This window comes from Trachinotus anak, unplaced genomic scaffold (assembly GCF_046630095.1).
Source record: "Trachinotus anak isolate AG129_WGS33_773 ecotype Australia unplaced genomic scaffold, CSIRO_AGI_Tana_v1 ptg000008l, whole genome shotgun sequence".
Taxonomy (NCBI): Eukaryota; Metazoa; Chordata; class Actinopteri; order Carangiformes; family Carangidae; genus Trachinotus; species Trachinotus anak.
Window position 1 is genome coordinate 19,555,271 of NW_027273859.1, and position 25,900 is coordinate 19,581,170.

The window sequence follows — 25,900 nt, forward strand, 5'->3', positions numbered from 1 at the left end:
CATATGTTTTGGTTGGTAGTGTTGTTTTTGGGTGGGGGTGTTTATTAATCCACAATTGTATTGCCCTACACGTAAAGGATAGATTTGTTTGTAATGAAAACAATTTGTCTTGCTGTGACCTTTGAGTAATTTTAATCTCTAGCAATTAGTCAAAATTGGCCATATGTATGCTATTTATACGCCTTAGAAAAATGTCTACTCAATGTGACATTAAAGTCATTAAAATTCTTTAATTGCAGATTGAAAACAAAGCAGATAGAAATCTCGAACAAAATCATCTTAAACACATTTTCACATTGATACACAACCACTGTTACACATATTTAAGGCACTTGATATAATTTGTTGGAAAGCAGCAATAAAACCAGAAAATTGCTCCCAGGATGGTAATCAAACCATCAAAAGCTTGAAAGATGAAAGAGTAATGTAAAGTCTGCTTACACAGGGCAGGTATTTAGTTACACTGGACTGATAGAGGATGTTGGCAGCAGAAATGTAATAACAGACCAAAATACACGCAGCTCAAAAGTAACAGGAGAGTTTCATGACAATGTGAAGGGGAGGGAGGAAGATTGCTGCCATATAGTTAATAGATACTTATCCCATATTAAGCCCATTTATGCACATTAGTGACACCCTTAATTTGACCAAGCAGATAACACAGAAAATGTCTCAGTGGGTCCCTCAGCACATCCCATTTTGAGGGGAAATATTAAGGTTAAGTGTCCATGCTGCTTTGCCTCCCTGATGTACATAAATAGATATAAATTGTGCTTAGTAGTGACAGAGCACCAAGCTGCAAAAGATGTGTTTCCAGTTCCTTTAAGGTGATTGTGTAGGTCAGTAATTTAAGTGGAGCTGAAAACTAAACTAGAAACACAGACATGATCAATCTTTTAATCTGCACTGGCACTTTAATTCCCAGTTTAAATGGGTTAAACATAATCCGTATGCTTGGAATGTGCTTCTTAGAGCTTTGGTCCCTTTTCCACTACGACATATATTCTGCCCCTCAGCCTACAGTGTGCAACGGATGCTCCAAGACAAATTCCTTAGATGTGGAAATGCACTTGGCAAAGCAGATGAACGGTAAAACCCAGTGATTCAATGCTTTGTAATTCACACTGATATAATGCAGAGGGTCCAGAACTGAGGTGTTTGCACAATAATTGCAATTAATAGAACTTAAATGGAGTTACAGTTGAAAACAGAGCAGCAATCCATTTTTGGTCTGTAATAAAACTCTCCAAGCTCCAGGAGTCTCTCCCCTCAAACCCAATGGAAGACAGTGACGATGTTTCAACAGGCCCGGCTCAGTCCGAGTCTTCATCGTCCAAATACTCTTCAGCATTGCTTTGTGTACGGGTGACACCTGTAACAAGAGAAATGAATATATGACAGGAATATTGCAATATTTTACTGCTTATACATGCAAACCTTCTGTACTATTAGTGGCTTACTGTCTCTTGGATCTTTTGCACATAAAGTTCCTAAACAAGTGTAGTTAACGTAGTTTGCATTAAATACCCTGTATAAGAGTATCATACATGAACTTTACAGATTTATTGGATTTTCTGCAACACATACATGTCAAAAAAGTTGCATTCACTGTTGTGTTGATATGAATGAATTGTGGATGTAATAACCACATTGCAGCTAAGCAGCTGTGTGGCACAGCACTGCAAGTGGCCCTTGAGTTTAATAGCCTCCTCATCTCTTACCCCCTCATTCCTCTCTTCCAACTTGGACCTGCGTTGAACCCGTTTGCCACACACACGCTGACCCCCAAAAATACCTGATTATGTGAAATATCCCTCTTTCGTACCATTGTATGACACAAGAATGGGTCATGGATAAGAGTGTCTGTCACATACATGGGCAGCTGTGGGGCTCAACAGGAAGCCAAGCTGTGGTAATCAATAACGTCAATAGTCTAATAAGCTCTGGTTTATGACTTCAGTGATTATTTCTACACAGGAGTAGATATTATAGCTTGTCCCATGTAGCATTCACATAAGAGAATATAATAATCTATTTCTATTCATTTTTACCAGGTAAAAATATTACATTAAATGTTCCCATTATTTGCAAAAGTTTGAAAAAAAGTTATTTTTTTCTGCAGTTTTAAGTTTACTGGATCTTACAGGCTGTTGCTACAGTTTTCTGCTAAGACTACATTCACTGGTTGAAGCTTCTGAAAATAATCAATAGAGAGCATAACATGCAGCGTCAAAGCGGCAACTGTTCATCCCTCGAACAGTTTCAGGGCGGACTGTGTCAGCTTGTTGCTGGACAGTCTCCTTCCACTGACAGTTGAGAGCTCAGAAAGAAAAGCATGAGCATGTTATTCTGCTCCTTGTAAGCGTGTGTGGCCTGACCCAATGATACTCTATACATGAGTGCTGCAAGGCTGCCCCCTAGTGACAGCTGTAGACTACTTACCGCTTCCCTGCCTCCTTTTGAGAAGTGAGGCACACTGGGCGTTGGTGGCCATCTCCAGAGCGAACTTATTCTCATTGTTCCTGATGTCTGTCCTCGCATCTGAAACAAACATTCTCACGCTAAAAAAAATAGAAACTACATAGAGGAAGACAAAAAAACCTGATGCAAAGATAAAACTGTGCATGTGAGCACACACACACACACACACACACACATACATACATAACATGGTTATCATTTCCTCAATCTGGAATCACACATATTCTCATATTAAGTTTTGATGAAATCTTTCTGGAGTTTCCTCTCTCTGTTTTTTCTGCTCTGTTTCGATATCTATCCAAAGAAAGAGGATGACCTGCTGGGCAAATTTCTTTTTATAAAACCGAAGAAACAGACGAGGCTCGATACTCACTCTTGTTCAGCAACATTTCCACAATGTCAGAATAACCCTTCCAGGCAGCAGCGTGCAGAGGGGTGTCACCAAGTTTATTCTGAAATACAAAACATCATCATCGCTGACAAACACTGTGACAAGCAATGTTCATCTAAGATGCGTGATCACACTCCGCAGCTGTACACGTTCATTTCGCTTAAGTTTGTTTGACATTGTCACAAAGACACATCTGCACCTCGACAGCTTTCAGTAGCTTCAGTAGCATGTAGTCTTTCAAGAGTGGAAAATCAAATCTGATTCTAGTCCCTGTAACTTCAGCTGAACAGGCTACAACTGTCTATATCGTCACTTAAATCTTTAGGCTTACATCACTTCCTGAAATAGTTGAATTTGGGTCCAGAAAGCAGTTTACTCCCAAGGTGCCATCTGTTCATTTTACTAAGTATTTGTATCATAACAAACTGTCTATCACATGCCAACATTAGTCTCTTTCAACACACGAGACTGTATGTTTTAATTATTATTCTAATTCCTAACAAACCTCAGTGAAGTTTGCTTGGACATGGAGCAGCACCAGTGTTGTCAGATAATCTTGTTGGTCGGTACGACCTGAACGTCAGTGGCATCATTATCAACCGTCTCAATGGAACTAACTAAAGAAATAAATGCTTTACAGGGTTCAAGATAATTTAGAGGTGGCTGACAAGTTAAAGCAAAAACCAACATAAAGTAATATGTAACTCTCTGAAAACCAACGGGGGGGGATGAACACATTTTTTCGAAAACATATGCTGTTCATTCATTTGGTGCTTTCATGATTGTGCTGCAGACGTTAGCCCACAGTCTGTCATTGGAGTTCAACTAGGTTGAGATTTGGTAATTGTGGGGGTATAATTTTCATACTCTTCAAACCATTGACTGACCCCATGGGGCCTGTATGGAAACATTGGCATTCATTATATGTCACCACTGATTTATTCAGTTTTTTCTTTTACTGTCATCAGCCTTTGGGACCAAATATAAAAGATGGAAGTCTGCTTGTTTAATACTGTTGTATCTTGATGCCATAATTAATCTTCTTATAATAAGCAAATGAATCCACACAGATATCTAGCCCTGCAAGAAAAACATCTACTCGCACATCCACTCCCCATTAGGAAAGTGTTAAGAATTGATTCAATGAGACATTCAGCAGAGTTTGCTATCTATGGGCCCTGAACCTCAGTCCTGTGGCTGTAGAGGTTTTCCATTCTTACCACATCACCACAAGCGCTCCTTGCAACATGAAATCAGCATGGAAATCCAGAAGATTTCCAAGACTGGGACTACAATCCTGATGTTTTGCACCTTTAAGTGAAGTTTTAAACTCATTTTACCTGTTGGTTGAGCTCCACATTGGGCTGGCTGAGCAACAGCTGCACCACATCTGATACAGGAAAAAAAAAGGAGAAGTTTCAGTGATGGATCGAATACTTAATGACATGTATCGCATAACGATCGTGCAGGAACATCGAAAGGGCACAGAAGAACTAGAACACTTTCATAGACCAAGTTCCTGTTTTTGTGTACTTCACCTCTGTTGTAAAACAAATCCTGCCTGTGTCGCAATATAAGATTTAAGTCTCTGCTGCAACAGAGTACGACTACTATATGTCAATACACACATTAGATAAATCACTGCTGCCAGTCTGAAAATGTAGTGTGTTTGTTAGAGGAAGCTGCCATCTTGTGCCCTTAATCCATCCACTGGTGCTACCAAAGAGTCGATGTTAAGTATTTTTATACAGCCAAAGATTATTACCTTTATGTCCACCATGGCATCCCCAGTAGAGGGCAGTGTTTCCTGCCTTATCCAGCCCGTTGATTCCAACCTTGTTCTCCACACACTCCCTCAGCCAGCTCAAATTGCCTGTTTAAACACATAAATATGTGAATATGCACACCAAGTGCACAAACAGAGTTGAATGCAGACGGTTATTAATAATGCAAACAGTGTAATGGCAAAAAGTGAAGAGATGCTAGGTCAAGGTTGCTTTTGTCTGGGATTGAAGGAGTTTTTGCCTATGAAAACAAATGTAACAACCGTAATTTCATAAATAAATAAAAGAACACAAGGACATATTTGAACATATAGACCGGTGCTGCACCTCGTTTGGCTGCTTCGTGCATTGGATTGTCGATAGACTCTGCCTGCTCAGCCACTAAAAAACACAAAACAGGAGCATTAGTGCATTATCTAAAACTCACTGATCAAAGGAAAATTACAAGAGACAAAGGTCTGTATTATGTAATACTTTGGTAACAACATACAGTTAATGAAATTCAAACTTGGCCTGTCTATGTTTTCTACTCACCATAGTTACTTGGAATTAGTCCTGTCCTTCCTCTGCATGTCCCCTTCCACCAGTTAGTGTCACTCTGATGACAGAAATGCAGGAGTCTTTGTTTTTTCAGTCAAAAAATATCACAGAAGCATATGAGTGGAGACGCAGCGGACAAGGCAGAATCAGACCAGGACAGAAGAAAAAAAGACAAATGCAAAGAAAAGTGTGAAATGAAGTGGAATAGAAAAGTGCAAGTGAAAGGGAGAAATTACTAAAGGTGGACAATAGAAAATAAAATATGGCAAAAAGGAGACATGAAATGCAAAGCGTGCAACAGAAAGAGGAAGAAGTTCAAATTCAGATTCAAACTAAAGGTGTCATGAGAACTTGGTGAGGAAGACGCCAGCTAAATCTCTGAAGTTTTACTTACTGTGTCAGAGATGTACAAGATGTCTCCTTCCTCAAAGTACAGCTCGTCTGGCTGAAAAACAAAAATTAAGACAACAGCAATGCTCAGGAAGTTGAATACATTCACAGTATTCTGACCTCAAGACTGAATTCTGTGTTACATTTCACCTGCTTTCTCCTCCCCCACATCTTCCCCTTTTTCCTCCATCAACTGAAATAATCACGACTACTACAATTTTATGTGGTTTAACACATAATTTTCGATGGAGGAGCTGCATTTAGAGTCTGACACACAGCACCCACACTCTCTATGTAGTAAGAACAACAGGAAATTGGAAAAAAGGCTAAAAGAAAAACCCAACCTAAAGTTTTTGTCATTTCCAAGAAGATAATTACTGATAAAGCTTGTTGGGTGAGTCATTTTTATTTACATCTGATTTTAAGTGGTTTTATTTAGAGCTGAAACAACAGAAAATGAATAATTTATTTCAGTTAAGGCCAAATATTCACTGGCTTTAGCTTCTCAAATATCATGACTCATCTTGCTTTTTTTCCCTATGACAGTAAATTGAATGTCTCATCCGTTTATAACCAACCCAGTGCTAATCTCAGTTTTTCACATCCGGCAGCATATGTTCTGTACTTGACCTTGTTTTTTTGTCAATTAACATTTCCACTGAACAGTGATGTTTTGACAAGTTTAATTCATTCAATTTGTAAGTTATTCTCCATGCTTGTGTTGAAAATAAATATTTTTCTGGGGATGATGTTCATGCTCACCACCACTGGGTTTACACAACTTAAATCATACTCAAATAGAGTGTGCATGTCCCATTCTGCCTTTTTATTACATTTTTTTGATATATTTTAATTTTGGTTTAGAAAATTGTCACTGGAGGGCAGCCCCAAAATACGTGGTTCATTTATTCTACGTCATTGTTACAAAAGCTCCCTATCTGAGACTGTAGATTGAGCAGTTGTTTAGTGGATGACAATTATGGCAATTTTATTAAATATTAATGACAACAAATAATTTTAAAAAATACATACTAAAAACTAATCTTAACACTAATCTAATCCTAACACAAAAGAAATCAAGTAAATACTAAAAATCAAACAAATAAAGTAGCAACATAAACTGAATTGTTCCCATATTGGAATCTACAATTACTTCATGTATTGAAATCAATTGAAGAGGAATGTCAAATTAAGTTAATCAATGATTAAATCTATTTAAAAGGACTGAACAAATGGTCCTAAACACCCATCAAATATTAGTAAAACAATCCATCTTAAACAAAAAGCTCTTACCGTTCTGGGGTCAAAGGTGAACAAAGCTCTGAACACCTTGACTTGGCCTTGTAAAGAGAAAAAAAACATACAGATTGTACATTAGGTGAAACATTTCGAGACAAGTTGTAGATAACTTGTGGCAAGTCAACGTCATCCCCTGTATGCATAAGAGAGTGTACACTGTACTTGAGAGGAGACACAGTGAGTTGAGTGAAGAGCGTAGCTTTAATGTGGCAAATTCCTCTCAGACACGTGTGAGACATTACTTCACTTAAGAGCCAACTGCATACAGCATGTAACAACTCTTCTACTGCCAACAACGGGTTTTTTTGTTTTGTTTTTTTTTTTACATGCAGAGCAGGGACAGAAACACAGAGCTGGTCCTTGTGGGTGTAGCCCTGAGGTAGCTGCCCTCAGGGCCTGTGATGGTTCACAATCAAGCCTGGCATTGGCTCTGTGGCTGGAATGCTACCAGAGTAGTTGTGGCCTTAGTTGACAGCCAAACTAGGTCACTGAGACCTACCAAAGAACAGAAACAGTGACATGCAAAAGCGTATTGTATGAGCAAATCTCATTCAGCGCTAGTTCCAAGTCATGTTATTCTTCTGATTTCCATCTCAGTAGTAGATAAACATCACGCAGTGCTTCACTCTTCTGACTTCCCTTTCAAAGGTTTATCTGGTCACACATGTCCTTATAGGATATGTCAATAATATGCTTTAAAACACACAAACATTAAATACACATTAATACAGTCGCTTATCTGTTCAGCTTTTTTTCTATAGACTTTGTTTTATTTTATTTAATAAGAGGCCTCAAAGGCTGTTTCAGCTACATGTGGACAACATTACATGATAATTTAGAAAAAAACAACTTATTGGGTGATGCTTTTTGTATGTGTTCTTTATGTGCAGCTCCTTGTAACTTTAAGAAAAAGATCAGGCAGATGTAAATAAATATTATTATCATTATTATTACTACATCAATTCCATTACTTGTTCTTACGCAACAATGCTTATCTGTGCTGTACCCATTACATAAACACAAAAATGAAACTGCAATAAAGACGCTGATGAATCATAAAGAGCTTTGTTCAAGACTGACACCGCTGCGTTTACTGCAATATGTTTAATATGTCGATGAGCGTCTTCTGTCTGCTGACTGCTTGAGCTGACAGGCCTAAATGTTGGACGGTTGTAACTCCCCTCTGCCGTTACTCAGAGTTCCTATTTAGCTAGCACACTGTCTCAGTGTTTGAGAATGAGAGAGCTTGAGCCACTGCACAAGCCCAGCTCTGTTCAACGCAGCAAGCATGTCTCCTCTGCAGGCCCGGTCATGTCGCTTAAAACACACAAAAGCCTGTGCTGACTAGCTCAGATTCCCTCTGCATTTTAAAGCCCCAGGCACACACAAAGATTTACTCTGGCTAAAAAAAAAAAAATGAAAAGAGAAGCAAAACTGACTCTCAGTGTGAGAAAAAACACTTTCAGTAGATTTTATATGGTTGTGGGTTTTTTTTTGATGATTACCATCTGTCATTTTATTGCAAGATCAATTCCAGATAATGACAGAAGGGAAATGACAGAAATTGTTAACAGATTATCAGAATAGAGCTTGTTTATATTTCTGTCTATAGATTAATCGACTAATGTTTACAACCCTACACGACACGCGACGCAGTAACAGTCATGTGAGGAGGCATGCAAAGGTCTGTTTCTATGAAAAGCTAACAGAGTAAGAGATGACCTCATCTCTGAAACCCATTAACTTAAAAGATGAAATGTTTCTTAAACACTTTTAGCAGGATTATTTTTTTATTTCCATGTTCTACAGTTTCAAAATAACAAAAAAGGAAAAAGGTCTTAAGCTAAAGTTTGGGCACCCTGTATGGTCAGTAGTAACACACCCTTTGGCAAGTATCATAACTTGAAAAAGCTTTTTGTAGCCAGCTAAGAGTCTTTCACTTCTTGTTTGGGGGCCTTTTCCCATTCTAACTAGAAAAAGGCTTCTAGTTCTGTGAGATCCCACAGACTATTGATGATGTTTAGGTCTGTAGGACTGTGAGGGCCACAGCAAAACCTTCAGTTTGAACCTCTTGAGATAGTCCACTGTGGATTTTCAGGTGTCTTAAGGAGTCGTCTTTTAATCCTCAGCGTTTTTGCATGGTGGTATGACACTGAATTTTGTGGTGAAGACACAGGAAAGGTTTTCTTCTGCTGTCTGAAGGTCACATTTGTGCGGGTGTCCCTGCACAGTAGAACAGTGCACCACCACTCCAGAGTCCTCTAAATCTTCCTGAAGGTTTTGCAGTTTTTTTTCTTCTTGGTCTTCCAGACCTCAGTGTGACCTCCACCTTTCCTGCTAATTTCCTGTCAGTTTCTTCATTACATTATAAACTGAGGAAACTGCTTCCTGAAAACCCTTTGCTATAGCCTCCTCCTGCTTTGTGAGCCTCAGTTGTTTTCATTTTCAGATTGCTAGGCAGCTGCTTAGAGAAGCCCATGCCTGCTGATAGTTGAGGAAGGTCAGAGGAATTTAAAGATTATATTTAAAGCTCTAAAATTTCTTCCTAATGATGATTGTGAACAAGGCTTAAAAAGCTAATTAAGGTGTGAGACCTTGATAATAGTTCTGAGAGCTGAAATCTCTTGGGGTATCCAAACTTTTGCATGGTGCTCCTTTCCCTGTTTTCACACTATATTTCCATCTTTAACTTTATCCCTTTGCAGATCAGTCCATCTCCTACTGACTGAGCCATTCACAGTAACAGACATTTTTACCACAGGTGCCCAAATCATTTGCATGCCACTGTAGGTAGTGAATCCTGGGACATTCAGGTGACCTACACCCACACTCTGGCATGTTCTGTGCTATCCACAGGTACATCTTTCATTCTTGCATTTTTATGTCTCCACGTGCATTACTGCTTACAGCTACATGGGTCGTGACCATGTGGGGCGCTGACTCTGCCAATAGGAGTGACAGCTCTCCTACAACACGTGAATCAGCCATCTGTGCAGACAGACGATCTCACCCGCTGTCACAACCAGGTGAGGTGTCGTGGAGGTGACTCATGAATAATCATGAAGAGTATGAATGATAATAAAAAGGTCCAGCTTTCCAGCTTTGTGTTCAGTGTTGTCACAGCGAGCAGGCAAAGCATGGCTCAGAGATGTGTACTGAAATGCACCTGCCTGATTTCAAAGCGCCTATGTTTGTTTTGTTTTTTTTAATAGACACTCCTGTATTGATCCTGTATGCTTTGACATCATGTGCTAACAGCTTTTACCGTGGAGATGTTTCATGGTTTTCTTTCTTTGCTCCCCACATGTATGTTTCCATCTGCCATTACCTGTGACAACCTCTGATACTGAATATATTATTTAGGACAGGTTGTCAGACATTTGAAGACGTCCCCTTCAGCTGGAAGGTATATACAATTTTTTTTCCTTTTACATCAGTTTTAATAAGTTTAATGCAAATTATACATATTAAAATTAAGAAAAAGTATGACATGCCCAAAAAAACTGCATGGGCTGACAACATTTTTTTGTGAGCAATAGGCACATTTCCTAATCACAGGGGAGGGGTGACCAGAACAGCTGCACAGAAGACTGAGCTTGCAGGAAATTAAGGCTGATGTCATTGACCATGCAGACCCATCGTCACCTCTTAACCTATGACCTACAGCCACTGAAAGTCTCTGAATGACATCTCTCTCCGTGCATGAGTGATGGAAATAGGGAAGTCACAGAGGCCTGCTGCTGAGAGCTGGATCCCCCTGTCAACCAGCAGTGACGGCACGTTTAATAACTCCATCGTAGTCCTGGTCCAGTCAGTAATAATGGAAACTGTTATCAATGCGAATTTGTGGGCTTTCTGTCTTTAAAGTTTCCCAGACAAACGACAGAAATTAGCCGATTTCACTGAAGTGATCCCCGCCCGCCCACGAAGCTTACATCGCCGACAAGGTGTGTTGTCCTCGCAAACCACGGAGCACAAGTTTGGGCTAAATCTGAACAACAGAGTTCGTAACGTTGGTCTTACCTGGCTTGGCCGGCTTGGGAGGAGGCTTCGACATTTGAGAGAACTGGAGATAGAAAAAAACGAAACGCGGTGTGTGTTATTTCAGACAGAAACGACGCTGGACTGTACTATCACTGCCAATGAGGAAGTTCAGATAGGCGGCGGAAAAGTTGGGCTGCGCATGCGCAAAGCCTGCCCTGTAACGGCAATTCTATCTCTCTATCTATCTATCTATCTATCTATCTATCTATCTATCTATCTATCTATCTCTCTATCTATCTATCTATCTATCTATCTATCTATCTATCTATCTAATTTTTAAATGTTTTTAAAACGTTTTTAGACATTGTGTTATTTTTTTAGATAGTTAGTTTTAGATCGTTTTAATTTCATTATTACTTTATTACTTTTACTCAATTATTACTGTAATTAATTTACTTTTAAAAATATCTTAATGTTGTTTTTCTATGTAAACCCTGTAAACCGTGAATTTTCAGCGCAATGTTTTTATTACTTAGTTTTATCTTACTTAATCATTTGTTCATTATTACTTTTATAATTTTTTTTTTACTATTTTATTTTGTTTTTAATGCAGCAAAACTCTGTTGTAATACTGAGCTTGTATTTCTTTCTGTTTGCCTTTTTTTTTTTTTTTTTTTTTGTCAATGGGCAGGTCGTGAGTGACGTAGAAGCTCCGTCAGCGAATCACAAGCATCCAATCGCGGAAAAGCGAGAGAGGGTAAGGTAGTAGTTGCAGGACAAGTCACTAAACTCCCTCTGAACTGGTCAAGTCTGCATGTGAACTCTGAATTAACTTGCTATTGCACGTTTTATAGATCAGAAACTCTGCAGTGAACAGCTCCACAGGCTGAAATGAAGACACTAGTTGTAGGAGTAGGCGGGTAAGTAAGTCGGGAGGACTGTAAACATGAATGTGTTGCTTATCCTGACCCTAAATGGATGCTTTTCGCGGCAGGGGTGCTTATTATGGCACAACACCTCCCTTCCAAACATGCCTTCTGTTGTTCTCCTTGGGTCACTCTGTCTCCAGATAACCTGTTCTCTCCATTCTCCATTACCATTTTTCATGTGTTTGTGTTTTACACCACAAGAGATATCAAGAATACAGCATAAGTAACTCTGGGGTTCTATATTTACTTTATATGTAACCTTTATGTAGTCAGTTTGAGATTCTGAAATGCTTCTTTGTTGTTTATTGTGTAAGTGGGAAGACAAGACAAGACAACAGGTCACAGCAAGGCACCAGAAAATGCTTTACCCTAATATTTTTGTGCATGTTAATATTGGCCAACATACATGCAGTATGTGCATCAACATGGACACCATCAGATCAATACAGCATGTGACGACCATGTGGCAGCAAAGACAGATAAGAGTTGGTTACTCTTTAGAGATAAAGTTACTGTAGCAGAGTCCTTGGGGTCAGAGAGAGTAAACATTGTTCACTGTTTAGTTTTTTTTCTTTTTCCAGACATTAATTCACTATACTGACATATAGGTAAAATGTTGTGAAAATAAAATGTTACTTAGGATGTTTTAAAGAAAATAGGCAGGCAAACATTAATTACTGAATTTATAATTGTTTTTGTGTGCAGAACATTTGGCAGAAGTGGCATATTAATGTCAAGTTAAGTGAAACCCATGAAGCACATACCTGAGCTTCTCCAAGTTGAAGGATCTGGTCGTATCGGCTATCCAAAGACATCTGACAGTTTTGAACATAGAGCCGCCAAAAATGGGAAAGTTTAGAACAATGTCAAATTATCTAGGTGAGCGTGGTGGGGAAGTTTCTGCACTAATCAATTCAATTCAATTCAATTCAATTTTATTTGTATAGCGCCAAATCATAATATACATTATCTCAAGGCACTTTACAGGGTAAGGTCAAGACCTTACTTTGTTACAGAGAAAAACCCAACAGTTCCCACAACGAGCAAGCGCTTGGCGACAGGGGGGAGGAAAAACTCCCTTTTAACAGGAAGAAACCTCCAACAGAACCGGGCTCAGGGTGGGCGGCCGTCTGCCTCGACCGGTTGGGTTTAGGGGAAGATAGAAAGAGGGGGAGGGGGAGGAGAGGGGAGAGAAGAGAGAGAGACCAGGAACAGCTGTGTCGGTAATGGCGTTATTAATGATAAAGACAGGTAATAGTAATAGTAAAGATGAGTAGTGGTGGATCTGGATCCTGCTGCTCCCGAGGCAGAGATACCTGCAGAATGAGAACAGAGAGAGGGAGAGAGAGGAGAAGCACAAAACTACGGGAGAGAAAAAAAAAAAAAACAAAGTTAATGGCATGAAGTCATTGAGAGAGAGCGGGGGAGAGAGACAGAAATAGGGAGAGAGCGCCCAGTGAATCATGGGAATCCCCCAGCAGTCTAGCTCTATAGCAGCATAACTAAGGGATGGGTCAGGACATACCCGAGCCAGCCCTGACTATAAGCTTTACTAAACAGGACAGTTTTAAGCCTGATCTTAAAGGTAGAGAGGGTGTCTGCCTCCCGAACCCACACTGGGAGCTGGTTCCACAGGAGAGGAGCCTGAGAGCTGAAGGCTCTGCCCCCCATTCTACTCTTACAAACTCTGGGAACCACAAGTTGACCTGCATTTAGAGAGCGAAGTGTCCTATTGGGAAAATAGGGAACTATAAGCTCTCCAAGGTACGATGGTGCCTGACCATTAATGGCTTTGTAGGTGAGGAGGAGGATTTTAAATTCGATTCTGGATTTTACAGGGAGCCAATGCAGAGAAGCTAACACAGGAGAGATGTGATCTCATTTCCTAGTTCCTGTCAGTACTCGTGCTGCCGCATTCTGGATCAATTGGAGGCTTTTTACTGAATTTTTGGGACATCCTGACAATAAAGAGTTACAGTAGTCCAGTCTTGAGGTAACAAATGCATGAACTAGTTTTTCAGCATCCTTTAGACACAGAATGGGTCTGATTTTAGCAATATTGCGCAGGTGGAAGAAGGCTGTCCTAGAGACTTGCTTTATATGTGAAGTAAAGGACAAGTCCTGGTCAAAAATGACACCAAGGTTTCTGACTGTAGCACTGGAGGCCAAGGTGATGTCATCCAGAGTCAGTATATTATCACATAGTGTATCTCTGAGGTGTTTTGGGCCAATTACAATAACTTCAGTTTTGTCTGAATTTAAGAGTAAGAAATTACTGGTCATCCAGATTTTTATGTCCTTAAGACACACCTGAAGCTTGGCTACCTGGTTAGTCTCACCTGGCTTCATGGATAAGTACAGCTGGGTGTCATCTGCGTAACAATGGAAATTCATCTGGTGCCTCCTAATAATGTTTCCCAGAGGAAGCATATATAGACTGAAGAGTCTATATCACATATCGCATTTACATTAGGACACATCCTTGCAATTTTAGCTTCAGAAAAATACAATAGATGAAGCACTTGACACTGTATGAACACGTTATATAGTGGAACTATTATAATTATATTTAAAATGCATAATTACAACAGGTGACATGTACTGGTTTTCTTTCAGGATGACCAATGGAGGAAAATCTACTCTTTCCAAGAGTCTACATCAGCTAATACCCAACAGCTGCATCATTGCACAGGATTCATATTTTAAGGTAGACTGTTGATTATTAAATAAACTGCTTTTACATGTGCTGGAAATTTCAGAGCTTAAGTAATCACAGTGGACGCTTTTCTCTTCAGGATGACTCTGTGGTACCAGTGGACAGCCATGGGTTTAAGCAATATGACAGTAAGGACACGTAATTTGATTGTTTGTTATTCACCTTAAGGTCAGAAAGTTTAAGACAGGATTCAGACTTATTAGATCATGAGTTCAGTTAGATCAGTTAGAAGTAAGTTAGTCTTGAATCATTCCTGTCATTTTGCCCTATGGCCTTATAAAACTATTACATTCAGTCACAGAGAACAAATCCTCTAAATACAGCAACACAGTTTAAAAAGTGCAGACAATAAGATAACATTATGTTACATTAAGTCATTTTTGGTTCATAATTGGTTCATCATCGTATATATATATATATTTCCACACACAACTAAGACTTATTCATTGTATCTGTATGGACAATGAAAACTATTCTCCTTCAGAGGTGGATAGAGCTGCCAGAAACCGTAGTCAGGTAAAAGTAATGTTTCATCATGATAATAACAAATTAAGTATAAGTCCAAGTTGTCACCACCAAAAACGACTAGTGTGAGATTAAGAATGTATCAACTGAAAAGATCACTAGAGTCATAAGTAACTTTATAAGAAGAAAGACAGCCATGAGGATGCTCTAATCCAATCTAAATAATGTTATGAAGAAAAACAATAAACAATAATAAAGTAGCTGTTTGCCACATTATTTCATAAATTATATTTTTTATATTATTATGATATATTTTCCATACATTTTCTGAAGTTGTTCAACAAATGTTTGATCTCTTAAGTTTAGATTTTTTTGACTTTTCACCAGATGAAAATTCAAATGAATAAATGAGAGCATATAAATGTCTCTGGGCTCAACCATGTAGTGTCACCACATTCTGTTTAAGTGCTCGATGCTCTCCACATGGATACGATGATGAGCGAGGTTGACTCGTGGCAAAGAGATCCAGAGACGTTCCTGAGTCAGCGAGGCCTAAACCCAGAGCGCACAACACCGACAGCTGATATGGAGGTGTTCGTACTGATAGTGGAAGGATTCCTTATTTTCAACTACAGGTAGGATTTACCCGAGAAGTTACCATGTGTATTACAGTTATAAGCTCAGCATCTGAAATCTTAATGGTTTGATTCCAGAATTAGAAATAATTAAAAAGGAATTGGTAACTATTTAATTTTACATTATTCACTAAGATGTTCCCTAAGAAAAACTATATATCTTGATAATAATTTTAGAGAAAATGCAGCTGGTGCAGTGTGAAATTGGCTTTATAATAATTAATTACACATAATTGCAAATCAACTGAATATGAATACATTTGTCAGCTGGCAAGCATACAATTCAGCAGGCTTTATATGACAGTAAAAGTTAAATGTTCAAAGAGCAAAGTTCTGAGACTTATTTCAGTTAGTTCAATTAGTCTGTTGAGTTTATTATCGATTTACAGATGAATTTCCATGAAAGAAATTGCTCAATTTAAACCCCAGTGAATATTTATGACTCATTCATATATTATTTGTTTGAATACACATTTTGCATGTGTAACTCAACTGGAAGTGTACCAACTTATCACTCTTTGTTTTATTTGGAATTAGTGACAAATTATATTTTTCTTTCCACAAAGCTTTTCAGGAATTTAATTAGGAATCAACTAGGATTCAATAAAGAGTAAAATAAAGTGTTACTGAAGTTTTATTATCATATCATATTATAATAAGTTATAGGTTGTAAAAGTGATAACTGACGCAGTCATTACAGTATGTAATTGGTATGTATAAGTAATTATTTTCCTCAGGTAAAGATTTCCACTTAAATTGTAACCACTCAATTGTGCTTTATTTCTGACCATGAGGCCTAAATGGACTTATATTATATAAAATTAATATTATATTCCTGTAACTGTAATACACTGATGTGTTGTTTTTTTTTATGTGTTTTACCTTTCCAGGCCTCTGAATGAGCTATTTAACAAAAGATACTTCATGGAAATACCTTATGATGTCTGCAAAAGGAGACGAAGGTGTCACATTTTCTAATCGAAAAAAACTTTTTTTTCCGTACCTTTTTAACTTTTTTGTTTCCATTGAGCTGCCATAAACAAAAAGCAAGAGCAGAAGATTGCCTCTTCATATTTTTACCTCTGTTGCTGTCTTTGCTTGACAGTTTGAGGGTGTACACGCCTCCTGATCCTCCTGGCTACTTTGATGGACATGTGTGGCCAATGTACCTAAAAAACCGCCAGGAGATGGAGAGCATGGTGTCTGGAATTGGTGAGTGTCCAGTCAAAGATGCCATGAGTTCAGTATGTGTTGATTAGAACTGTAATTATTGGGGCAGTTCAGGTATTTATGAGGTTGAGACCTCAAAAATTATGACACATAAGAAACTGTTATCCCTGTAGCAGTTGTATCCATCCATGCATTTTGTATGCATCCATGCCCCACCCTCACCAGCATGGACAGGTCGCCAGTCTATCCCAAGGCTCAGTTGTAGTATATTAAATAATTAAATAAATGACATTTTTATTTTCAGTGTCCGTGTTTTTTTTTCTTTTTCTTTAGTATTTCTGGATGGACTGAAGCCAAAAGAAGAGCTGCTGGCTGCTGTATGTGAAGATGTTTGTCAGGAAATAGAAAGACTCAGGGGTAAGTTGCAGTAAGGCCGGAATATGTCTTTCTGTAGCTGTCTCACAGCCTTTTATTCAAGCCAAATTATTCAAGCTGTGAGTGAGTAGTGCTTCAGTTTCCCTTGCACATTGCATTACTGGACAATATAGTGATCATCCACAGCACACTCAGAGCACCTTTTTTATAATATGCACACTTGCATTTTGATGGTAAACTTTTGTAATGTGAGCATACTATACACACAAAACCTCCTAGAATTATTTTGTAGTGTTGAACTGTGATATACTGTGGTTTTCCTGTAGATAGACTAGAAAATTATGGTTCTCTTTGAGACGATCAAGACTGCGAAACCTTGAGGAGTTCTGTGAAATTATACATCTTTCAGGGGAGCAGATGTGAAATGAAGCCATCTGCAAACAATATCAAGCATTTCATCATCAAGTTAGAAGGCAAATCAAACAATTTCTACCAAGAATGAATATTAATTTGATAATGGAGAGAGAGGCCCTTGGACTAAGTCTTCAAGACCGTTTAGTTGACCTAACGTACTGTTTTATATGCATTATTTAAAAGAAAGAAAAACACTAATTTGGTTTTGTATATTTTTTGCAGTGAAAGACTGAAATAGTTGGACTTTATTTACCTGTTGAAGATGGAGACTGCTGCTGCTGTAGATGTCAGGAAAGTTCCACTTTTTGGCTAATGTGAGACTAAAAGTGTTTCTTTTGTCTGGTCAGGAATATTTTAGTGTATATGTAATATCTGCAAGAGTAAAAAAAACAATCAGTGGATGAGAATTAACTAATGATGACATGTGAATTTGTCCAGTTGAAGACTGGATAGAGCCAGAATCAGTGTGAATCCGATGTCTTAGCCATTAATGATCAGTATTATAAAGTTAGGATACACTCGCGGAAACCTCAATATATGTTGTTTTTGTGATTTCATGAATTTAATGTTGAATACACGACGTACAGTGGATGGATATTATATCTTATGATGTTTCAGCTGTCAGCGCATTGTATTTTTTTATATCGTACGGGGGATTTAGATCCAAAAGTCTTTTTCTAACCATTAATATACATATACATGATTCTACATAATCAAATACATAAAATGTACATAATTGCTAAAGACTTTCTCTCTCATATTTGAATATTACAAATATTAAATAATGATCCATGTTGCTGCTGTGGTTTGGTGAGGGTTATTTTTTGCTTTTAGTGATTTCTGTGCATCATTGATGTGAATCTGTCTCCACCTGGTGGCTGAATTTGATACATGGGAGAAAGACTATTTACCAGCTTAATACCGTTTTCGGTCTCTGTCTTCAGTCTCTTCAAGTTCTCTCTGACCTGAGTAAATGGGGAAGCCTTGGTAGAAAAGCTTGCAGCAATATTGTGTATTTAATAGATGAAGGACTAGATCTGAAAAAAAAGAATAGAAAGATGAAGGGCTGAAATGTTGCACAATCATTAGAGTAACTGGACGGTGACCACAAATAACTAAATGCACATTGACGCTGATTCAAGTTATCAGTGGTGGAAGAGATACTCAGTGATACTCTTTTACTCAAGTAGAAATACCAGCACCACAGAAATACTTTGTTACAAGTAAAAGCCACGCAGTCAAAATTTAAGTTGAGTAAAAGTACAAAAGTATTAGTGAAAGGTTTTGTAAACAAGATTTTAAACAATAATTTAGCAGCAAACGACAATTTTCTGTGTAAAGATATAGTGTAGCAATGATGTCCTGAGCAGGGAACAAACTCACACCCCCAGTGTACATGTTGTAATCTGAGTTTCTCTGTTTGTGGTTTTGGTATCTGGTCTGGCAGTGCACACGTTTTTTACATGTATGTCTTCATGCGAGTCCCTCCTGTTAAACTGTTGGCCCTCCCCACATTTATAAACACAGGGAATTCCCACATGTGAGATGGCACAGTGCCACGTGCAGGGTTCAGGTGAGTGACCTTCCAAAATTTCCTTCACTGAAGAAACCACGTTTTTGGCTAAAAAGGCTTCCAACTAAGAGCGAGATAAGACTAGTGCATAGGTGGACTAACCATGGGGACTACCGGCTCAATTCCCAGTTGGCTGGTGGACCGTCAAAACACCAAAATAAAGTTTTTACAGGCTCCGTCAGTGTCTCTACTGGCTCCATCAATGTCATCTGTGCACCTTGCCCCAGCAGATAAGTCCAAGGCTGAATTCCTTTCCCAGTCCGAACCATAGAGCAAATGCTGATCTGGCTTTACCGAGAGGTGAACCCTACAAACTGCTAAAGGGCTCCAGCCTGGAACTGGCTTTTCTTTTCCTCAACATTTAAGTAACCTCATGGCTAGCCTACATGATATAACATGTCTGTTTTCATTGGTGACCAGCTACAGTAGCTATGACAGCTAACTTGCTGTTTCTATTATTATGAGTTTCTTCGGGAAATGTCGCTATTAGCAGCTGGCGTATTGTATCACGCCAATTCTACTGTGGGCTAATGGTTGTGGCTGGATTTTTTTTTTTGCTAGGTATTATGTATACAGGGTAACTTAACACTGTTGTGCTTCTTCTTCTGTGTTTAGTGATTGCTTTCACTGGGCATATACTTGAAACCACAACATCAACCTGGGACAGACAGACTGGTGTTTGTAGCTTCTTATTATCAAAATGTCAAGTTATTGTTTCTCAAAGATTTGTCTTGGTTTGACTTATTTGCTTGTAAGCAGTAAATGAATGAACAAGTAATTGTACCTTCTCCATAAGACTCTTTAACAAAAAAATCATATTTTAAAATTATGTTTATATAATTAATTCAAGGTCCACTTATTAGCCTTTAACCACATCTCATAGTCTTTATCACTGGCTGAAGTTTGCTCAGTTGTTGCTCAGACATTTGCTACTCCTGTTACTCAATCTATGCCGAAACTTTATCTATCACAATAATTGCATTGCTTTCAGCACGTTTTTAGTACTGAAAAAAAGTCAGATGTGATTTTGCTTCCCTATAAGAATACAAATCTGATGATATTCAAAATGAAAGCAGCTTTGCAAAAAGGTCAGCATTATTGGGAAAAAGGCTCATTACTTTATTCATTTACTTAGGACAGAAACTCTTGAAGTGATAACCCCAATGTTATAGGAGTCTCTTTTTCCTTTTGGTGTCTGTGCACACCTCTGCAGTACATACTTCTATCTTTAAAATCCTTTAAATAGAAACTACTTTCATTTTCACACGGAAACTTGTTTGACAGCAATTTGAACCCAAGTCTGCTGTGTGAACCAAGAGCTGTTAAATGCTCTCAAGCTATTTATTTTGCCATTATTGCAAAATCCAACCCTGATCCATGAAGTTGCATTGTTTCCTGCACACTAAATGATCAAAATTTCACCAAAAAGTCCGTGCTGTCAGCAGAAAATTTATGTTTACCTCAGCAGTCAACTGGCCTAACTGGTATTTGCTGTACAGGAGTCATCACATGGAAATCTGGACATTCCTAACTTCCCTGTACTGACTATATCCTCTTCTACGATAGCATATATAAGTCTGCTGCAGCTCTTTCATAAGTCACTGCTCTCCAATAGCTTCATAGGTTTGTTTGCTGAATTAAAACTTGACAAATCAGTGGAAATTGAGGTGAAAATATGTCCAACGTGGCATTTTCAGCATTTGCATGCTTATTTTTTGTCTGTAGCAGCAGAGCTATGCCGACTACACTCAACGAGGAGGCTGTGAATGACAGGCCTGTGATCGGTAAGTGAACTGTACTATCAGGACTGAATGTTGCTGGAGATAAAAAGAAGTTTAGGTGATAAAAAAATGAAGCAAATGACACTGTAGCTATATGACTGTTGAATCTTTTTTCAGTGTGTATTTGCAGCTGCTGTATTTATGTCCCACAGGAATTTTGACTCAAATAGTTTCAGATGATGACATGAAACCATTTGGGAGTACCTACATACCTGCGTCCTATGTGAAATATATTGAGTCTGGGGGCAGCAGAGTGATGCCTATCAGGTGGGTTGAGTCCTCTATGGTCTTGGCGTGTTGTGGTGTTTGCAACAGTAGAGAAGTACTTTAGCATTCATGTGAATATAACTGTACTTCCAGTGTGCAAATCTGCAGAATAAAAATGTACATAGTTACTTCAGATAGTGATATTAAACTAATATGAGTTTATTTAAGGGGGAAGCCTGTCTGTATAAAGCCACAAATCACATTACTTAGGTGCTGTATTTCATAGTTGCTGTAATGTCACTGATGAAACTTGCTGCTATTGTTGAAAAAGGAGAAGTTGATTTTCTGTCACTCGGTTTCCTGTCATATCTACTTTTGTGCTGTCAAAAAATGTCCAATAATATCGTTAGTGAGCAATGTGTTTTTTTTTTCGTTTACGCTTGCAGGTTGACTCTTACTGCTGCTGAATATGAAAATATCTTCAAGAAGATAAATGGGTGAGCCACAGTATATGACAATAAATGTGTTGGAAGTTCAGTTCAGTTTCAGAGGGAAAATACATGTATGAATACATGTTCCTTCACTGCTCTAACTGTGCGATGTCTCTTTAGCCTGCTTTTCATCGGCGGAGCTGTAGATTTGGAGAGATCAGACTATGCCAGGGTGGCGAAGATCTTTTACAGACTTGCTCTGACGGTTTGTTCTTCCCTGTCTTAAAATCTATGTATCTTTTAAAACGATTTATTATTATTATTATTATCTGTTTTTTAAGAAAATTTAAATAGAAAGAAACAAGAATTAATATACACAGGTTTTCTGCCTAAGTAGGATTTTTTTTTTTTTTTACCTCACAGCATTTCAGAATAAATAGGTAAAATCTTTACTCCATTACGTTTAAATGATTGCTACTATTGTTCTCGCTTTGCATTCTTAGATTTTGCTGGAAAAATGTACAGTAATCATATACATCATACTGAGGTTTACACAACTGACAGTATGTGGAATTGTTTAACCAGCTCCCATATTAAAATACCTTTTAATATCATTAATCCATCAGTAATTTAATGCACTGGAAGGAATTGGTCTTTCCATTGAGGACTGGAATGGAAATGGAAATTCCTCAGGAAGTCAACAGCTGCTTATAAATTCAAAACAACTAAATAAAACAACTGAAATAACAGAACCTTGTCTCAATATTTCCAGTAACTACCAAAGCGCATAGTTCTTTCCAGGAAATTTCTGAGGAATCTAATATTGTTTATTGTTGAGATGCCACACATAATTGTTTCAGACACATTAAAGTAAAAATTCTTTGTGTCTATTCCAGGCCAACGATGCAGGAGACTTCTTCCCCATCTGGGGTACATGCATGGGCATGCAGCTACTGACTGTACTGGTGGCTGGTGAAAATCTGCTGGCAAACACCACAGCTGAGAACATAGCAATGCCCCTCAACCTAACCAGAGGTTATAGCTTACTGCATTATTGTTGATGTCTTTATGTTTGTCTTTTTTAAATTAATGAACAGCCTTGATTTACATTTTGAATTAAGAAAAAGTGTTTTAAATAGATTCAAAGTGAACTTTTCCTTTGTTTGGCAACACTTTCTGGTAAACTGCATGTGCTGAATTATACCACTTAGTGTCAGTATAGTCAAGTTACCAATCAGAGGGTGTTTTTTGGCCACAAAGTCAGACTCTGACTATCACCAAATCATTTCTGTATTTGCATCTTGCCATAAAGCCACTGCCTCATGAAACCATATCTTTTAAGGATGGTTGTTTTTTTATATACAGTATATAAAGTCCATTTTCTTACTTCAATACCTTTTCCCCTGCAGAAGCCCACTCCAGTAGGATGTTTCGGAGTTTCCCAGCCGAGCTTATGAAGACTTTGACCCAAGAACCTCTTACTGGCAATTTTCACCACTATGGACTTACAGTAGAGGTAGAGTAAATCCCTTGAGTATCACTGTACAGTGTCTTTCACTTCCCCAGTTTGGGTTTGGCCTTATTTTTGTGCTGAGAAATGAACTTAGAGACACTCAGTGTGGTTTAAGCATGTGAAATGTGTTTTCTGGGGTTAGTCAGGACAGTACAAATATAAATCTATCCACAAGCATTGTGCAGATTTAGTATTCATTCAGTATAACTGCAAACTATATGGTTAATTATGGGTTAATTGGAGTTACTTCCTTCCAAAAAAGATGGGTATTCTTGTCCTGGGGTTCCCTAGCAAACTGATTTGTTCATGTGCTTAAGATAAGATAGATAAGATCCCACACAGAGGAAAACAAAATATTGGAGCATTAAAGGAACAGATGAACAAATGCTTTTCATAGATAAGTAACCTTAAAAATCTAGAATAATATACAAAAGGGTATTAAAATAATATTAAAAGGTAATACATGAATATTAACCAAGACTAATAAGATAAATGTTCTTACAGACCTTCCAAGAAAATGAGAAGCTGCAGAATTTCTTCACCGTCTTGTCTACAAACATTGCTGAAAATGGAGCCCACTTCATCTCAACCATTGAAGGTTATCAGATTATTTTCCAATTTATTTGACAAATTTAGTCATTGCTCTGTAACAGAGTTGGATTAACATGACAATAGCAATAATATGCACATTGTTTTGTTTCTTCCTTCATTCCAGGTAAGAGATATCCGTTCTATGGAGTACAGTGGCACCCGGAGGTGAATCGTTTTCAGTGGGACAGAAAGATGAACTTTCCTCACTCCCCTCACGCTATTCAGTTATCATCTCTACTGGCTGAGTTTTTTGTCAATGAAGGTATGATGACAAACACACATTATCAATAATAACCAGTACCATTAGGTATTTAGGTTGTAGGATATGATGATATATACTGAGAGACAATATAAAGTGTCAGAGATTTTGTCATACTATTGATACTGAGACTGCTTTCCCCATAATATCTGTGGTTGTATCAGACCATTGCTATTAACAGTTACAGAGTTTTGCATCAGTGTGAGTAGGTTCCTTTATTTCTTTCAGATTTTTTTTCCCACTGCAATAGCCACAAATGGACATTCACAACTTATTTAATTCATGAAAAATTCTTAATTGAATTTCCATTTAGCTTACATTATCACAACTATATTTATATAGCAGTAAAAGTTACACAAATGAAGCTTTATCCATGCTGACCAACCCTAGTGTGGACAAGTGTTGAAAACATATGATATTTAAAATAACTGTAAACATGTTATAGTAAATTAAATCTGACAGGTGCTGACCGATGTATAAACTCATGCATATTTAACTTAACCTAAAACAACATATCATATTAGGGTTGGCTGGGCATATCCAGGGGCCCAGCGTGCCATCAGATCCTTGCATATGCAAAGAAAAATAAAGTCTGATTAGAAAAGCCCCATTTGTCAACCCAACAGCACACTACTTACTTTATACAGATTGTGCCCTTTTGTCAGTGTGTGTTTAAAAAGAGAAAGAATAGTTGTACAATATGCAGTGTTACAGGCTGACTATATATATGCAGTAGGGCTGTCAAGATATCCCGTTGTATCACAAATACACGGTTGATTATCATGGCATAAAGAATCCACAATAATGATATAATCGCATTGTTTATTTTGGATTTTGTCTCAAATGAATCAAATACGAGTTCAAAAAGAAGAATTACACTTAAACTACTCAAGGCCTAACGTCTGCCATCACCAATATTATCATATGCAGTATGTATTATGAACACAATATTAATATTTTATTTATTAAATATCTAGGTTATTAGTCAATACCTGTACATCATGACACCTCTAATATGCAGTATATTTGTGTTTATATGTGATCAGAGATTTTGCTGAGCCATGTATGACGAGAAAGCTAAACCCTCAATATGTATCTCTGGTGGGAAATATTGCATTCAATGGGTAGGATTGCTTTATGGAAATAAATTATTTTTATATAATTATTGCATCAATGTGATGCAGTACCTTGATTTATAAGGGATTTATTTCACTGGATTAACCAAAGAAAGACATAAATGTATGGTTATTGTATCTATAAACTGATTCTCAGCCGATTTTCCAGAATGTCCACAACAATAAAATTACATATACAGTGATAGAGTATTTTATCCATATAGCCCACCCCACTGAGATTCAACATCCAGAGACCCAAGGAGATTTTAATTCTGTCCCTTCTATTGTATAGCCCATTCTCCCAAATTTCCCCATGGAGAGCTATTCTTTTTTTGTTCTATTCACATGCATCTCACCTCTGGTTTTTTTAGGAAGAAGAAGTTTACATCAGTTTGACAATCCCGAAGAAGAGGCCTCAACACTCATTTACAGCTACACGCCTATCTATGCCGGAAACTTCACAGGATACGAGCAGGTCTATTTCTTCTGAGATCCTCCAGTGGCTGACTTTGTGTGTCACCCTGTGCATGTACAAACCAGCGCTTTATATACACTTTATTGTGCAACACAACACTTGAGCCCAGAACTGCAGACAGAAAGTCTGCTGGTTTTAATCAGAGATAGGCCTCAAAACCGATAGTTTGATTTCAGCCATGTGTGTGCTGACTCAGACATTTTTTTTTGCATTTTTATTACACTGAGGAGAGGTTTCTGCACTGGTGTTTTTTTCACTCTGTTGTTATAAAATTGACTACTTTAAGGCCAATAAAGAAATAAAGAATTTGACAAAACTGTCTATTTCACCATTTTTCTCAGCAGATTGAGTTTCTTCACTTATTATGAAATCATAGATGTTG

The 25,900-nt window shown here is 37.9% G+C and overlaps 3 protein-coding genes across 5 annotated transcripts; 2 read left to right on the plus strand and 1 right to left on the minus strand.

The window, feature by feature from the left end:
* Positions 1-215: 215 nt before the first annotated feature.
* On the minus strand, positions 216-11,067 carry ostf1 (osteoclast stimulating factor 1). Of its 2 annotated transcripts, XM_071483326.1 has the most exons (10): positions 10,909-11,066; positions 6,880-6,926; positions 5,591-5,641; positions 5,191-5,254; positions 4,984-5,037; positions 4,638-4,745; positions 4,213-4,262; positions 2,855-2,933; positions 2,443-2,541; positions 216-1,372 (listed from the first exon to the last, which is right to left on the minus strand). In XM_071483326.1, the coding sequence occupies exons 1-10, from the start codon at positions 10,940-10,942 to the stop codon at positions 1,314-1,316; spliced, it is 645 nt and encodes a 214-aa protein (XP_071339427.1). In that variant the 5' UTR covers positions 10,943-11,066; the 3' UTR covers positions 216-1,313. The 2 variants fall into 2 exon arrangements, with proteins under 2 accessions (XP_071339427.1, XP_071339428.1); XM_071483327.1 differs by lacking the exons at positions 216-1,372; positions 2,443-2,541 and adding an exon at positions 2,563-2,618 and having other exon boundaries at positions 10,909-11,067.
* A 568-nt stretch (positions 11,068-11,635) lies between these two features.
* nmrk1 (nicotinamide riboside kinase 1) lies at positions 11,636-18,369 on the plus strand. Its single transcript, XM_071483330.1, has 8 exons — positions 11,636-11,789; positions 14,415-14,505; positions 14,594-14,642; positions 15,446-15,614; positions 16,505-16,576; positions 16,720-16,826; positions 17,118-17,201; positions 17,796-18,369. Exons 1-8 carry the CDS (start codon positions 11,761-11,763, stop codon positions 17,804-17,806), a joined length of 612 nt encoding a protein of 203 aa, XP_071339431.1. The 5' UTR covers positions 11,636-11,760; the 3' UTR covers positions 17,807-18,369.
* A 1,121-nt stretch (positions 18,370-19,490) lies between these two features.
* LOC139624300 (gamma-glutamyl hydrolase) lies at positions 19,491-25,834 on the plus strand. Of its 2 annotated transcripts, XM_071483329.1 has the most exons (10): positions 19,491-20,769; positions 20,872-20,930; positions 21,080-21,194; positions 21,581-21,631; positions 21,746-21,830; positions 22,462-22,600; positions 22,975-23,081; positions 23,583-23,676; positions 23,794-23,931; positions 25,415-25,834. In XM_071483329.1, exons 2-10 carry the CDS (start codon positions 20,882-20,884, stop codon positions 25,531-25,533), a joined length of 897 nt encoding a protein of 298 aa, XP_071339430.1. In that variant the 5' UTR covers positions 19,491-20,769; positions 20,872-20,881; the 3' UTR covers positions 25,534-25,834. The 2 variants fall into 2 exon arrangements, with proteins under 2 accessions (XP_071339430.1, XP_071339429.1); XM_071483328.1 differs by having other exon boundaries at positions 19,491-20,930.
* Positions 25,835-25,900: the final 66 nt, after the last annotated feature.